This window comes from Streptopelia decaocto (assembly GCF_964273445.1).
Source record: "Streptopelia decaocto genome assembly, chromosome: 2".
In the NCBI taxonomy this organism is placed as follows: Eukaryota; Metazoa; Chordata; class Aves; order Columbiformes; family Columbidae; genus Streptopelia; species Streptopelia decaocto.
Window position 1 is genome coordinate 139,948,749 of NC_138655.1, and position 13,594 is coordinate 139,962,342.

At 39.4% G+C, this 13,594-nt stretch overlaps 1 protein-coding gene across 1 annotated transcript in view; it reads right to left on the bottom strand.

Moving 5' to 3' along the window:
* Positions 1-12,864: 12,864 nt before the first annotated feature.
* CFAP69 (cilia and flagella associated protein 69) overlaps positions 12,865-13,594 on the bottom strand; it is a gene marked incomplete at both ends in the record, with an annotated part of 29,297 nt that continues 28,567 nt past the window's right edge. The window contains one exon of the mRNA XM_082045823.1: positions 12,865-13,008. Coding sequence (XP_081901949.1) covers positions 12,865-13,008 — 144 coding nt within the window. The remainder of the gene's footprint in view (positions 13,009-13,594) is intronic.

Genomic DNA, 13,594 nt, shown 5'->3' on the forward strand with positions numbered 1-13,594 from the left:
CAGAGGCTGCTAATTAGTGATGCAGAGAGTGACTCAATTCTTTATCTTCAGTGAATCCTCTTTATGTAAGAGTGTGCAGATGTGTGGTCACAGAGATATCTGTAATTCAGTCATACAAAAGGCTGACAGCATTTTAAAGCGCTCCGAACTGATTTATATTAGTCAATGCATGTTCTGAGTTTCATGCTAAATGATGCTCCAGTTCCTGCTCTTTCTGTTGTTATTGTGTACTTCAAATACTTGTATATGATAGCTTGAAAATCACAAGGGTACTGCTACATCAAATCATGGTTTTACCACTCTGTTTCTTTTCTTTCATGTTATAAATCACTAGGTATTGTGCTGTCATCAGCTCTAACAAGAAGAAGCTGTAAAGTCTCTTTCCACAACAATTTTAAAGCTTTCAGTAGCAGTTTTTTTGAAATTGGTACTTTATGTGCTGTTTTTCTCAGTCTAGAGAAGAACTAACTTTGGTGGAAATATCTAAAAATTAAACTGAAATATTTTAGGAACATAGCTTTATTTTAAAGTAGAGTTGAAATAATTAAAAAATGCAAGTCAATTTTCTTGCTTTGCCTTTGGAACATGGACCCAGCGGTTCATTGCAATGGTGTGAAGCTGGCACAAAGGTAGTTGAAAGAAATAACTACACCAACATATCCAAGGTCCAGATTTTATAAAAAAAATTATGTATTACCTTTACAGTTTAACTAAAAAAAAAAAAAAAGAAAAGAAAAAAGATAAAAAGGAGATTTAACCAATGCCAATGATATCCTCTTCAGTACAATAATGTGCCACTAGATGGAGGTACCTCAACTGCAATAATAGAAAGAATAAACTAACAAGCTGAAGTACAACAGTTCAAAACTCATGCTATAAAAAAACCTAACAATGTTGGAAGAATTTCGAGGGAGACATTTTATTTTTCCCAAGTTTAGTTATCAATGAAAAACCTCAAAATCACAGAAATTGCCACTTTCATCTTTGATCCCATCTCATAAAACTTACTGTGTGGAATGGCTGTGCTGGAGTCTGTGGGTTTACATGTGGCGTATGCTGCATCTTTGAATTCTTCCTGAACCTCTGCAGAATGGAAAACACCACCCAATTTTTTCTCCAAATCCCATTTATATTTAGTCACCAGCTGAAAACAAATCTGCTTTCCCAAGTACATGGAGAGGTTCTCTGATTTTAAGGGTTTTCACCTACAACCCAAGCTCTTGTGTAGCTTTCAGGTACATTAACATTTTGTGAAGAAGGTCACAGATCGACTTTCCTTGACCTTACCTGTTCTGAAATAGAAATTGCAATAACACTACTTACCTCATAAATATGGTAAGTGTCTTTCTTCATGGTGCTTCTATCCCAGAAACTTCATGTAACATCCTGCAGGATTGTTAGCTGCCAATAATTTTGATCTCTGTCAGTTTAAGTTTGTGGGTTCATCCTTATTCCAGGTCTTATTCTCCCACAGGTGATGATCCCTCAGTGTCTGACTGACAAAGATGCATAATACCATATAGGAGAATGAAACATGAAAGTCAGCAATCAGAACCATTTTCACTTGAGGAGGTGAATTTTTAGATAATATCAAAGAATTTTCACAGAAATAGATTAAGAAAACATTGTTGATGAGGTGGCACTTTAAAAGGAGAAATTTTTATTTGAAAGGATTTTCCTTAAAAAAATCTGTTGTTTAGCATTGTGATTTCTATAGCTGTGTTCTGGGAATACTTCATTTTAAGATTAAAAATGGTGACTTTATTAACTAGATTAGGAAAAGCAAGAGGAGCATGACAAAAATAAATCTGCATGAAGAAGAAAAGGGATTCAGGGCTGCTGTTGGTGGCTGCTGGAACAGAAGGAAATCACCATGTTTGCACCAGTGTCTGGTGCCACTACATCTTGGTGTTTTAAGCAGGAATCGGATGACAAGAAGGAATTGATGTGGTATCCAAACCTTAAAATGCCTTTGAAATTTTAGCTGTTACGTTGTGAGATTGATTACACTGATAAATTCTATAGTGTATAAAGCAAACAAAAGAGGAAAAGCTTTTCTTAACTTGAAAACTTTCTGAAAGCTATTTTGATTAATGATGTGAAGGAGCTTTCTTGAAGGTAGGTTCCCTATACAGCCTTCCTAATGCTTTCATATCCTGGGTTATGAATGCTGCTTTAGAATTTCAGGCAGCAATTACATGTAATACAGCTTTAGCTTCTTTCAATGATATAAAGAGCTCAGAGATAGGCTAACTGTATTCCAGTCTTCCAGATGTTTTCTTCTCTATAGCTGTGTAGGTTTAAACGTGGCTTTTGTTTTGTTTTGTTTTTTTAAACAGTGTTTACTTTGCTGAGCTGGAAAGGCTTCCAGAAGATAGCTAGTTCCTCTGAATACTGTCATTTCAGAGCGGGTTTTTATTTGCCTTTAATGAATGTGTCTATTGTTTTCATGACAGGAATGATTACATTTCCACTTGAAAGGACAGGCTGTTCCTGTCATGTTGTGTTCCACCAAAGCATGTTGTGAAACCCGAATAGACCCAGTTTTACTACATATTTGTCCTATGTTCTTATCAGCCATGCCTTCCTTTACAGAGAGGAGATTCCCTGGAACTGGAACCCTTAACAGTTTTACATGCTTAAGTGCTTCAGACATCATGGTTCTGGGCACAGTATTTTCCATATGTGATAATGTACTGCGTCAAAAATAAAGTTTAAATTACAGTCTTGAGCTGCTGGGTGACACTTGAATTCAAGAAAGCTGCAGCTGCACTTCAGTTACTCAGCCCTCTCCTGTGTAGTGCAGACCAGGTTCCTTCAGGCAACATCTCATGTGGGAGAGTCACTAACGTCAAACTACACACACAGCCTTGAGGAGAGCTGTTCGGTTTGTGTGTAGGTTCAGGGGGGTTTGATATCTTCAAGGACCCCATGTTGCAGAATTGAAGTGATTTTCTGTTGTGTGCCAGATGCAGCTTTTTCACTGTAGTTTGAACAGCAGCCTTCCGAACTTCATGTGTTTAAAGAGGAGTGAAGCTGTGAGGGAGCCCAAGTCCTGCCAGTGCCTCAGACACCTGACATTTGCTGTGACCCTTCGAACAGTCTATACAAAGATATAATTTCTGTGAGGCAGTCACCAGACCAATGACATTCAGAGCACTTGTTTTTAAGCTGCCTGAATGCTACTTGGAGACGAAGTATTTGGCCCCACTTGGGGCTAGAATGACTGTGTATGAAAAAGAAACTTGTCTTCTGGAGCTTTCCATGCAAGTGTTTTCCTTTGGCTTTCAAATTTGGTTCTGTAGAGTAACCCCATTTAACACTCCTTATGCCATAGGTCTTCAAAACACTTTACATTCATAGATCCTCACACCATGCAGGACAGATTTTGTTCTTGGAATAGATGAGGCAGTCACACTGGGAAAAGCCCCAGGTCTGCAAGTTATTCTTTGTAAGCAGGTGTCTAGACAGATGAAGCGTAGCAGCTCAAGAAACCCACTCCAGAGTATGTAGCATTGGGTCACAAGAACTCCCAGCCACCTCCTTTTGGCAAGAGCCATTTCCAGCCCTCAGTAGCTGAGGAGGGAGTAAAATGATTTTCTTCCATCATATGCAATAGGAAAAGGGCTGGAACGTCCCTTATGCAGTGGTTCTCAGGTGATGCACTCTTCCTCTGCACAGTGATGAGCTGCACTGAGACACCAGTGAAGTGGGGGACTTCAGTGTTTCAAGATCCAGTCCTTTAGTGCAGAAGTGGGCACAGGAATTCTGGAACATTTCTGAGGCATGATTGAGAGCATTGCCATTTTTCATAACCAATTTTGTTTCATATCCCCAGCTGCAGGAATTTGTGACATGAAGAGGGACAGCTACATTCAGAGTTATAATCTGACATCGAACCACAGCAGGGCAGAAAGAAACACAGAATATTAGTGTATTTACAAAAATGCTTTGAGTTTAATGATGTTGGCTGCTGATGGGTTTAGTTTGACAAACTTTGAATAAACTCCAGTGCCTTTGAAAGTGGAAGACTGATGATCTTCCTTGAAAGCAGGCATCTCCTTGGAGAGTTTAAAAAGCATGTATGCAATTTGTGAAGGGTTCTCTAAAAAATCATTTGCATTTCAGAATATGATCCAATCCATTTTCCTTGATCATCTAAGAGGTGCTTTAGTATACATGTTGAGAAATTTGTAAGAGAAGTCTGTGTAGAGAAATCTAAGCTTTAATTATGCAAGACAAAATAGCTGTGATAATCCTCACCCTTGTGGAATTCAGTTTTGGGCAACCTGTCCTGAATTATGCACAGTAAGTACATAGAACAGGCTCCAGAAATCCAGTGTGCTGCATATGGAGTTGCCCAAGCCATCCAGGGAGGGGTGCCAGGACTCAGGGAGAAACAGAATTTCAAATTTATGGACAGGAATCTGCCCTTAGGAACACTGTGGACTAACAGAGCATCTTCCATTATGGGAAGGCAAGGCCTTTTACAGATTTTAATGCTCTGGGCTCCCTGACACCCCTTAATTCAAGCGGTATTTAAAACCTTATTTTACTAGCAGGATATAGAAGCTATTTTATATAGTGTACTGGGCCTAGCTAGGCTAATCTGCAACATTTAGACCCATGGAAAATGAACAGCAGCTGGAAAAAAAATCTGTCTATTTTTGGTCTTACACTTCGGAACCTGATGAGACATCATAACTGGTGTAAGATAAGAATATGTATTGAAGAAATACTTAGAAAACTAAGAAAGCTTCTTCCTTCATAAGCTTCATTCCCTCAAAGGAAATAGAGCTCTTCTAAACATGTGCACGAGCCTAGTTCCTTATCACAGAAAATACTAATAACTGGCCACAAGCAAAACAACAGAGGAGTCTGTAGGCGCTGGCACAGCTGGGCTGCTGCTGGCTGGGAGATGTGGGACGAGAACACCAGGGCACAGCGGCTGGCAGTAGTGCCGGCTTCTGGAGGGGATGTGGTTGAGGACAAATGAAATGGCATCAAAATCCTCTTTGGCAATCAAGTTGTGGGACATTTTAAAAAATAGTGTAAAATCAATCTCAAGTCAGGGAGTTTCAACCAAAAGGGAACTGGAATAGTGGATGCACGTTGTGCCTATACATTCTGGGCTGTGCATCCACTTTCCCTTATTTTGAAATGTTGTCTTTGATGAGTGCGTGTTTTCGTGGGCAGACAATTGCAGATGGAAACCTGGGTTTATAAAACGGGGAGAGCATTCATGTTGCTGATTTGGAGAAAGATTTGCTATCCATTGTATTTTCCTCCCTCTGCCAGCCCCCTGCCTCTCCCCACCCCAAACACCCCACCCCTGTACAAAGGCAGCCCCTGCAGGTGAGACCCCAGACTGGGCTGGGCTGGCACTCGGCACCAGCAGGAGGTTGGGCTGCCAGCGCCAGCGCACCTCCCGCTGTCCCCACTGACCTGACTTCATGCTGCTGCCGCTGCCGCTTTGCCGGTGGCAGAGCCGTCCCTGTGCCGAGTAATCCCGGCATCCTCGGAGCATCCAGCAGCTGCCGGGCACTTGCAGCCCTCTCAGGAATTTCTTTTTCTCCAAGTGGCTGCTCAAGGCTACTGTTTTTCATCTCATCACAGAAACACTGTAAGTATAACTTCTGCTCTGGCTCTTCAGTTATCGTCTTTGTGAAACTCATCTGTCATGTACTGAATAGTCGGAGTTATTAGTTTCAAGTCTCTGTGAGGCTACTTGTGGTCTCTGCTCCTGTTTGCAGTGTTCAAATGGACCCTTAGCATCTCAGTTTTTAGCTGGATTAAAACATGAAATCAAAACAACTCAAAATTTTGGTGTCTTCCTGGCTGCCGATTTTCTAATTTGTAGCTAAAATGCTCATGTGTCCTTCCTCTGAATGCTGGTGCCTAATGAAGTGGAAGTGAGAGGTAAAGCATTTCTATCCCTGCTTGTTTGCTGGAGCCTGTTTTCTAACAAACCAAGGAAGAGAAACTTCAGTGCATATTCATAAGCTCTTGGGATGCTGAGGCAGGGAATCCTTCTGCCTGCTGAAATGTAGCAAGTGAAGTTTTAGAAAGGAGTTAGGCTGGAGTATCTGCCTGGCTCATTCCTTTGAGACCTGAAGGTGAGGTAAAGGAATACATGAGTTTAGGGACCTCAGATGGCTGCAGCAGTGTGATGGCACATTCAAACTAAAAATCATCCCAGAACCCTGAGGCTACAGCAAAAGTCACACCAACTTGGTGTGACCGTGAACTCCATGGTGTTGTCTCAGCTCTGCCTTCTTACGGGCAGTTCACATATATTTTGTATTATCTGTGGATTGTCCTTTCTTTAATTGCATCTCTAGGAGCTGCAGAGAGAATGTCACAGTGTTAACACTTCGATGACATCAGAGACTAACTTTTTGTATTGCCAGTGCCCAAAGATATTCTGAGTGAGAGAGCACACTTGCAGTTCTGGCCAAGTTACCAGTAAAATTTGCACAGTTGCCCAAAACATTGCCTTGAATTTGCACAGAACCTCACATCATTTTGTAATTGTATTTTACATTCTGAATTGGCAAGGGGATCGGAAACTGACGGAATGATCATGGCACCAACTTTTGACACAGAATTGATTTAGGACACCAAAATAAGGGGCACTATCTGAGAGACTTGACCTGTCTTTTTTATTTAGTGATGTTTTGTCTAAACCTGCTTCGAGCATAGGGAATATGCTTCATAGGAGAACTGAAGCTTTCCAAGAGGGAATCCAACTATAATACTGACTACATATTCTGTAGCATTTGAAGTTCTGATTATGCCTCCTGTGTTATTACCCTTTGCATAATCAATTCTCCAAATAGTTTCTGTGTTTTGCATATAGGCTAGAAATACTTGTGCCAAAAGTTTGCTTGATTTTCTAACACAAGCCAAAAATGAATACACCTTTTTCTGGTCTTGCAACAGCTACTGAAGAAGTTCATAGCCCTACCTAAGCTCACCCAATACAGTGTAATGGTCTGGTTTACTGTTCCTTCATTACCACCTTTCTGAGTTAGACCATTCCATAAAAGACTGGCTGTTTATAACACTATTACTTGCTTGCAATAATTTAAAATAGAATACCGCTAGGATGCTTTCAGCATCTGCTATTAATCTGATTTTACTCATGGTCTAAGCACAGGAGTTTAAAGGAAGAAGTCCTGAGCTCAAGGATCAGTTCTGACATAGGCTACAATCACTTGGCTACAATCACTTCAAACTTTCTACATCAGGTTTTCATATTCTAAACAGCATTAACAATTGCTAGGTGCAAACCTAGCTCCAGTGTGAGGGTTCATTGACTGGTATTTATTCCATGGTTTGATAAGAATTATTGTTCTGTAAGAATTAAGTATTATGCAGAACCACAAAGCATAAATCATCTCTTGAGGTATCCTTGAAAGTTATGTGAGAATGAACGACATAATGGCATAATCACTGTGATTTTTATATGCTTTCTTTCAGGTATCTTCTTGGGAGTATGGAATTTGTATGGAAAAGAACGTGGTATCTACAGCTGGGCTGTATATTGATACTGAATTTGGTTTATGCCAATCTAGACTATCAAAAAGAAACTCCTCCAAGCCTGGGTCAGATTGACCATCAGTGCTGGGAGGTGTCATCCCATGGGCTGGTGGAAATGAAGAAACTCAAGGTAGCAGATACGGTCATTGCTCTCTGGGACTTCATGATGTTCCTAAAGGAATCCCCTAAGCCCAAGCACAATGAACTCTTCAATGATTTAGCCCAGAACTTCTGGGATATGTATGTAGACTGTGTGCTCTCAAGATCCCACGGGATGGGCAGAAGACAATTAATGTCTCCCAAATATTCTTCCACATACTCACATAGAACTTTAGAAGGTAACTACAGGATATGGTGTTAACCTGTTGTGTACCAACATCAAACTGAACCACTGTTTCATCCTTGTCCTTGATTGTATAGACAACTCAATACAGTAATTTCCAGTTTTCTGTCTCTACTTGTCAAAAGTATTTGCATCTTTCAATGGCAGCTACTTTCACAATACATGAGTCAAAAGTAGCTAGGGTACTACACTTCTATAGTTAACAAAGTGTAAAAAGTGTCGGGTATGCATGTGGGAGTGTGTGGAAATGGATGCTGCTTTCTCTGCTTATCACTGTGTGCATGTAACTGACATTATAATACTAAAAGTTTTCTGGCATTTGGAATTAAGTCTCAATCAACCCTCTGTGAGAAGGGAAGGTCAAATCCCTGACTGCTTAAACCCCGTTCTTCCCATTAAAACCATTGACACATAATGGGATCTCATGGTCAATGTGAATCACCAACTGGTGACAAATTCTGGTCATCGTGGTCTGGGATGAGTCTGAACTGAGATCATACAGGTGATTTGCTTTACATTTTATTCACCTGTCCTAGATCCATGAACTTCCTTCCTCCTTGGCAAGAGGTGTTTTTCTGATCTACACTGTCAGATGTTTTAAATTTCCAGGCTGAACATGGAGACGATTTAATCCTAGCATTCCTGACCATATTGCTTGGAAAATAACTACCTTTCTTTCATAATCTTGCAGGGTCTGCTTTCACCAACCCCTTTTAGGCCAAAAGGGGAGAAAAGGAAGATACCTCAGCAAGGCAACATCAAAGTGAAGTGGCACAAAAGCACAGCATGTCCTGTAGATGCTTAGACAAATCCATTGGCATGGTTCAACCTTTTTTTCCTCTGTATAAAGTACTTAATCATTGCTAACCTGATAAGTATGTGAGCTCCCACATTGTCACTTTTGCTTTCCTGCCTTGCAATCTACCAAGGTTGCCTTTTTCCCACTGCATGTGTGAATGCTTTATGTTTTGAGTCAACACTTTTGTTCTCTCAGGTAAGCTTGTAAGTCTGAACCAGTGTCATATTTTTGTAGAGGCTCATCTTTTCCAATAATTCTCTTTTTTAAAGTTAATTTTGATGGAAACCCAATATATTTTTATACATTAAGCAATGGAGAAAATGTCAACAAACATATTTTATACACTGTCTTGCACATACAATCAACTTTACTTTTAAGAATTGCAAAAAAGTGTGACATCAAGCTAAAGGAAAGGATTATGCTCATTGTAATGTCCTGTGCAGTCTAAACTTTGTATTTTATCACTGTGTCGTCTAGGCTATGGATTCATTAAAGTATTTTTCTATGCAGCTAGGTCTGAATAGTAGTAATTTTCTTTTCTATTAGCATGTTATTTTCAAAACCATCACTACATTGCATTAAGAAGAGTACTTTACACAAGACTGCTCTTTATTTACGCATTCATACAGGTAAATAAGATTATACAATCCATCCCTGTCCTAGCAGGCAAGTTCACAGTTGAGAAGAGACCTGTGCATCAAGTGGGTTAAAAGAGTGAGAGAGTGGCTTGACTAGTGCTCCCACATAAGAAACCATCGAGCATGGGTGAGCTGGTTCAGGGAGATTAACCACTTAGTTAACCCATTTCTCCTGAGCACAGAAAGCCTGAGATTAAGTGGGAACAATCAGGGATGCTGACTGTTCTCTGCTTTACTCCTTGGGCAAGGCAGCTTGTTCAGTCCCTGTTGTGTTCCAGCCTTTGATGAGATCCCAACTGGGTTTAATTATTGTAGGAAACAGTATTCTACAGTAACAGCATATAAACCTTCATAAGTAACAAGAAATCCATCCCACATAATGCCTGGCTCATACATAGCTCATAAAATACCCAACAGTTCTCATAGATGTGTAAATGTTGGTTTAGGTAAACACAATATTGAACCACATCTTGTAAAATATGTCTCCTACAGTATTCTGGAGCAGGTACAAAAGTAGTGAGAAATTTCTCTTAGCCATTAATATCCCTGTAAGTTCATGATACAATAAATATTTTAAATACACCTTTTCTTTTGAGCAAATAGAGGGAGTCATGACTGACCCAAACCCAGAGGTTTCAGGAATTGATACATCACGATGAACAGCTATTTGAGAGTTATTGTCTAATCTGTTCCAGCAATATCCAGTTTATATAGCTGTGTACTGTACTGCATTTGCAACAAAGTGCTTTAACTGTCATAAACCAGATAAATAAATTATGATAAATAAAATCCTGAAAATAAATTCACACCTATAAATAATTTTATTAATCACCTACAGAAATGTAAAACTATAATAACGTTTTAAAGGTAATGTTTCTATATAAGTGGTCTTTTCATTGAGTGTCAGAGCAAGGTATCCTATGCGGTTTTAAAAGCTCCGTCCTTCCTCAGACTGTAAGTCTTTGTTTTCATTAGTTTTCTATAGGAGACAAAGGTGCTTAGCATCTCCTGTAACTGGCTCTGGAATGCTTGAACAATCTATTTGTATGGTCACCCTGCAATATCTGTCAAAGTGTGGGGTGATTGTGAACAAGAGGAACACAGCACCATAAGCAGCAGCAGCAGCACAAATTCCAGGTGGACGTACCTGTTTTGTCTATGACAGAGCCATGGAGGGGCAGCTGGCTACTCCTGGGGTCTCTGCTAGAGGGATTAACAGCGAATGGGATGATATTCCGCCCCCCCCCCGCCCCCCCTCCCAGTTCTCAGCACTCTCTCCATCCCTGGGTTACAGCACAAACAGCAAGCCGGGTTTTCTTGGGTTCCCCCCGCCCGGGCAGCCAGATCATGGTCCCTGGCTGGCTAGCAAAATCAAATGCCGTCTATGCTGCTGTGAAGCCTTGTGTTAGTATTCACTCATGAAGTGTAAATGTAAGCATTTCAGGAAATTCTATCCCCTTCTTTCTCCAGTCTTTATTACCATTGACAAGAGTATTTGCAGCTACTTGCCCGCAACGGCTGGGTGTCTGCAGCAGAAGCACAATGCAGTTGAGGGAGGAATATTGTGGTGCTCATTTGTGCCTGATTTTAAGTTTTTATGTAAGCATAAATATAAAATGATTGTCAGTTAAAAGATCTTTTATATCCTTACCTGGGCTACTCTGTACTGCTATAGCTTTTGTTCAGAAATTTGAAGGATTTATGCATGAGTCCCATATGGGTTTTTTTGAAAAAAATGGACCTTTGCCTTGCTGCCAGTAGTAATGAGTCACCCACACATTCGCATATGTAAAAAACCTCTAAATGTCATAGTCTTTGTTCTCCTAGTCGCATATTTATTGTTTGGTTTTAACTGTGAAAAGACAATGGAGCATACTTTTTGTGGCCCCAGTGTGTGGATATATTTTGACATTATCTAAAACAGTAATAAAGCAGCATGGCTGCTGAAGAGTTGTCAGAGAAATATAAACAACTAAGCAAGACTTAACTTGACATAGAGGACTTTAGTTAGATCATGTCTCTATACCTTAGCTTAACTTGCTTGCTGGCAGGCAAGAAATATGCATACAGGCTTGCTTAAGAAAACATGCTTCAACTTTATGCAGATAATTTTTGGAAAAAAAAGTCCTAATTAAATGAGATTATACCTAAAAATTACCAGTGAGCAAGCACCCAGCATAAAAATTAAATTAAATTAGCATAGCTCAATTTAATTTCTCTAGCTTTAAGCACTAGATGACTATCTTACTCTACAATGTAACGCTTAACAGAACTGCCCATAAGAAAATGCTTCTTTGGAAACAACGTGAAGATTTCTCTAAAATTTAAATACCATTCCATATTTTATAATTTTCTTCAGATTCTCCTTTTTATGGAATTTAAGTAGACAATTTTTAAACAAAAATCTCTGCTTTAATTTTTAATGCCAACACTGCAATGTCGTTACAGGGACAAACATATTTTTAAGAAACGCTTATACACGCCCCCTACCCCAGCACGTCCCCCTTTCAGGAAGTAAAAAACGGTGCTGGAAACTAAATTCTACCTGTTTAGTTCAAATTTATTTCTATTTTTCAAGTTGGAGTTTAACAAAGTGAAAGCTTGTGCTTTTCTCGAAACATTTCTTACAGGCAAAAATGACAGGCAACGTGCTTGTATGTCACAGAACCCCTTGCAATGTCACAGCAATTTATGCTGTAGCACTGGACTGCAACTGGTTTTAAATTGAAGAAACAGCCTCGGGGAGAATCTTGCTCTATTGTAATATAGCAAACTCTGGCTTTGCCCAAGTTCGGAAAGGAGACAATAGCTTAGAAACTGAGTCGTCTACAAAAAGATCTGCTGCTCACAAGTTTGTCTTGGTATTCTAGAGGTGCTAGGGTGAATGAGGATCAATTCTTGTTGGAGACAAGATGGGCAATAACCCAAGAAATAATTAGAATAGTAAGATCAGGTAAGAGCTGTGAGAAACCCACAAGGAGCCAGACATTTCAGCATGTCTCTCCAACAGGCTTGGAGAAACTGTTGGCACAGAGAAGCTTCTTAGTGAGTCTTTAGATGAAAAGTGAGAGAACAGAAGTTCTGATGCTAAAGGCAGCAATTCAAGGGAAAAAAATGGACTTGGACAAAGCACATGGGTATGATATCCAGGAAAATGAAGAACTGGATGTGTTTATGTGAAGGTTCATCACGCTGCTCAAAGATACTTTAACTACGAAGTGTGGAATGTGTCAACAAGAGGTGGAAATCTAAACAGTGGACTTAGTGATAGTGGATCAGAGTAGCCTGACACTAGCACATAAAATTATTAGACTCAACATACCTTTGTACCATACTGTACAGGGTATTTCATTAATAAATCATTCCCATGTTTATATTAGTTAAGACAAAATATAATTGTATTCTCCAGATGTTCTATGCAATTCATCAAAGCAGATTTTATCTTTTATCTAAAATACACATACGGTTAACTAAAATATTAAAAGCACTACTCAGAACACTATTCTACATGTATCAAACCTTTCTTGACTGAGTCCAACGTTTTAAGTCTTTTGATGTTTTTTGATGTTTTTTAAGGCTCTTTCACAAACAGCGGGCTTTTTGAGAGAAAGGTCTCTAACAGCCAGTGGCCCTCCAATTAATTGAGGAGGTGTACTTTCAACAGTTACTAAGCGACCAGATCCAATCTGAAAAACAAAATAAATGCATTGCTTGGGATTCATGTTAGCATTTAAAATAAAATGAGAGTTAAATCATGAACTGTCTTTCAAAAATATTATTCAGCTGGTGGAGGTGCATGTTGAGGTTTCCAAGATCCACTCAAACTACCCTTTATACTAAATTCACAAATTGTTCCCATCGATACAAAGGAAAAAACAGAGTGTTTTTTCAGCAGGTACCTTTATGTATTCTGCTTTTCTGCCTGCATGTCTGATCTTATGAATAGAGGAAAAGAAAATAAAACCTTTATTGCAATAGAACTTTCTTGTGCAATGTTATTTAAATCTGTATAAATCAGCCACAGTTTTTGTCCTTAGCGTTTCACTATACATTAATACTACAAAGAAAAAAAAGATAACAGACCCCATTTCTCTCAGAATGCAATTGTCTATAACTACTGCTCCAGGAAAACTCCAAGACTGAGAGAGACTTACACTTCCCCGTTTCATTAATATTATTTATACTGAATAGATTCAGGTCTTTGAATAAAAGTCCCTGAGTGACACCTCTGTCTTCTAACCATGACCTACTAAAACAAACAATGAAACTATT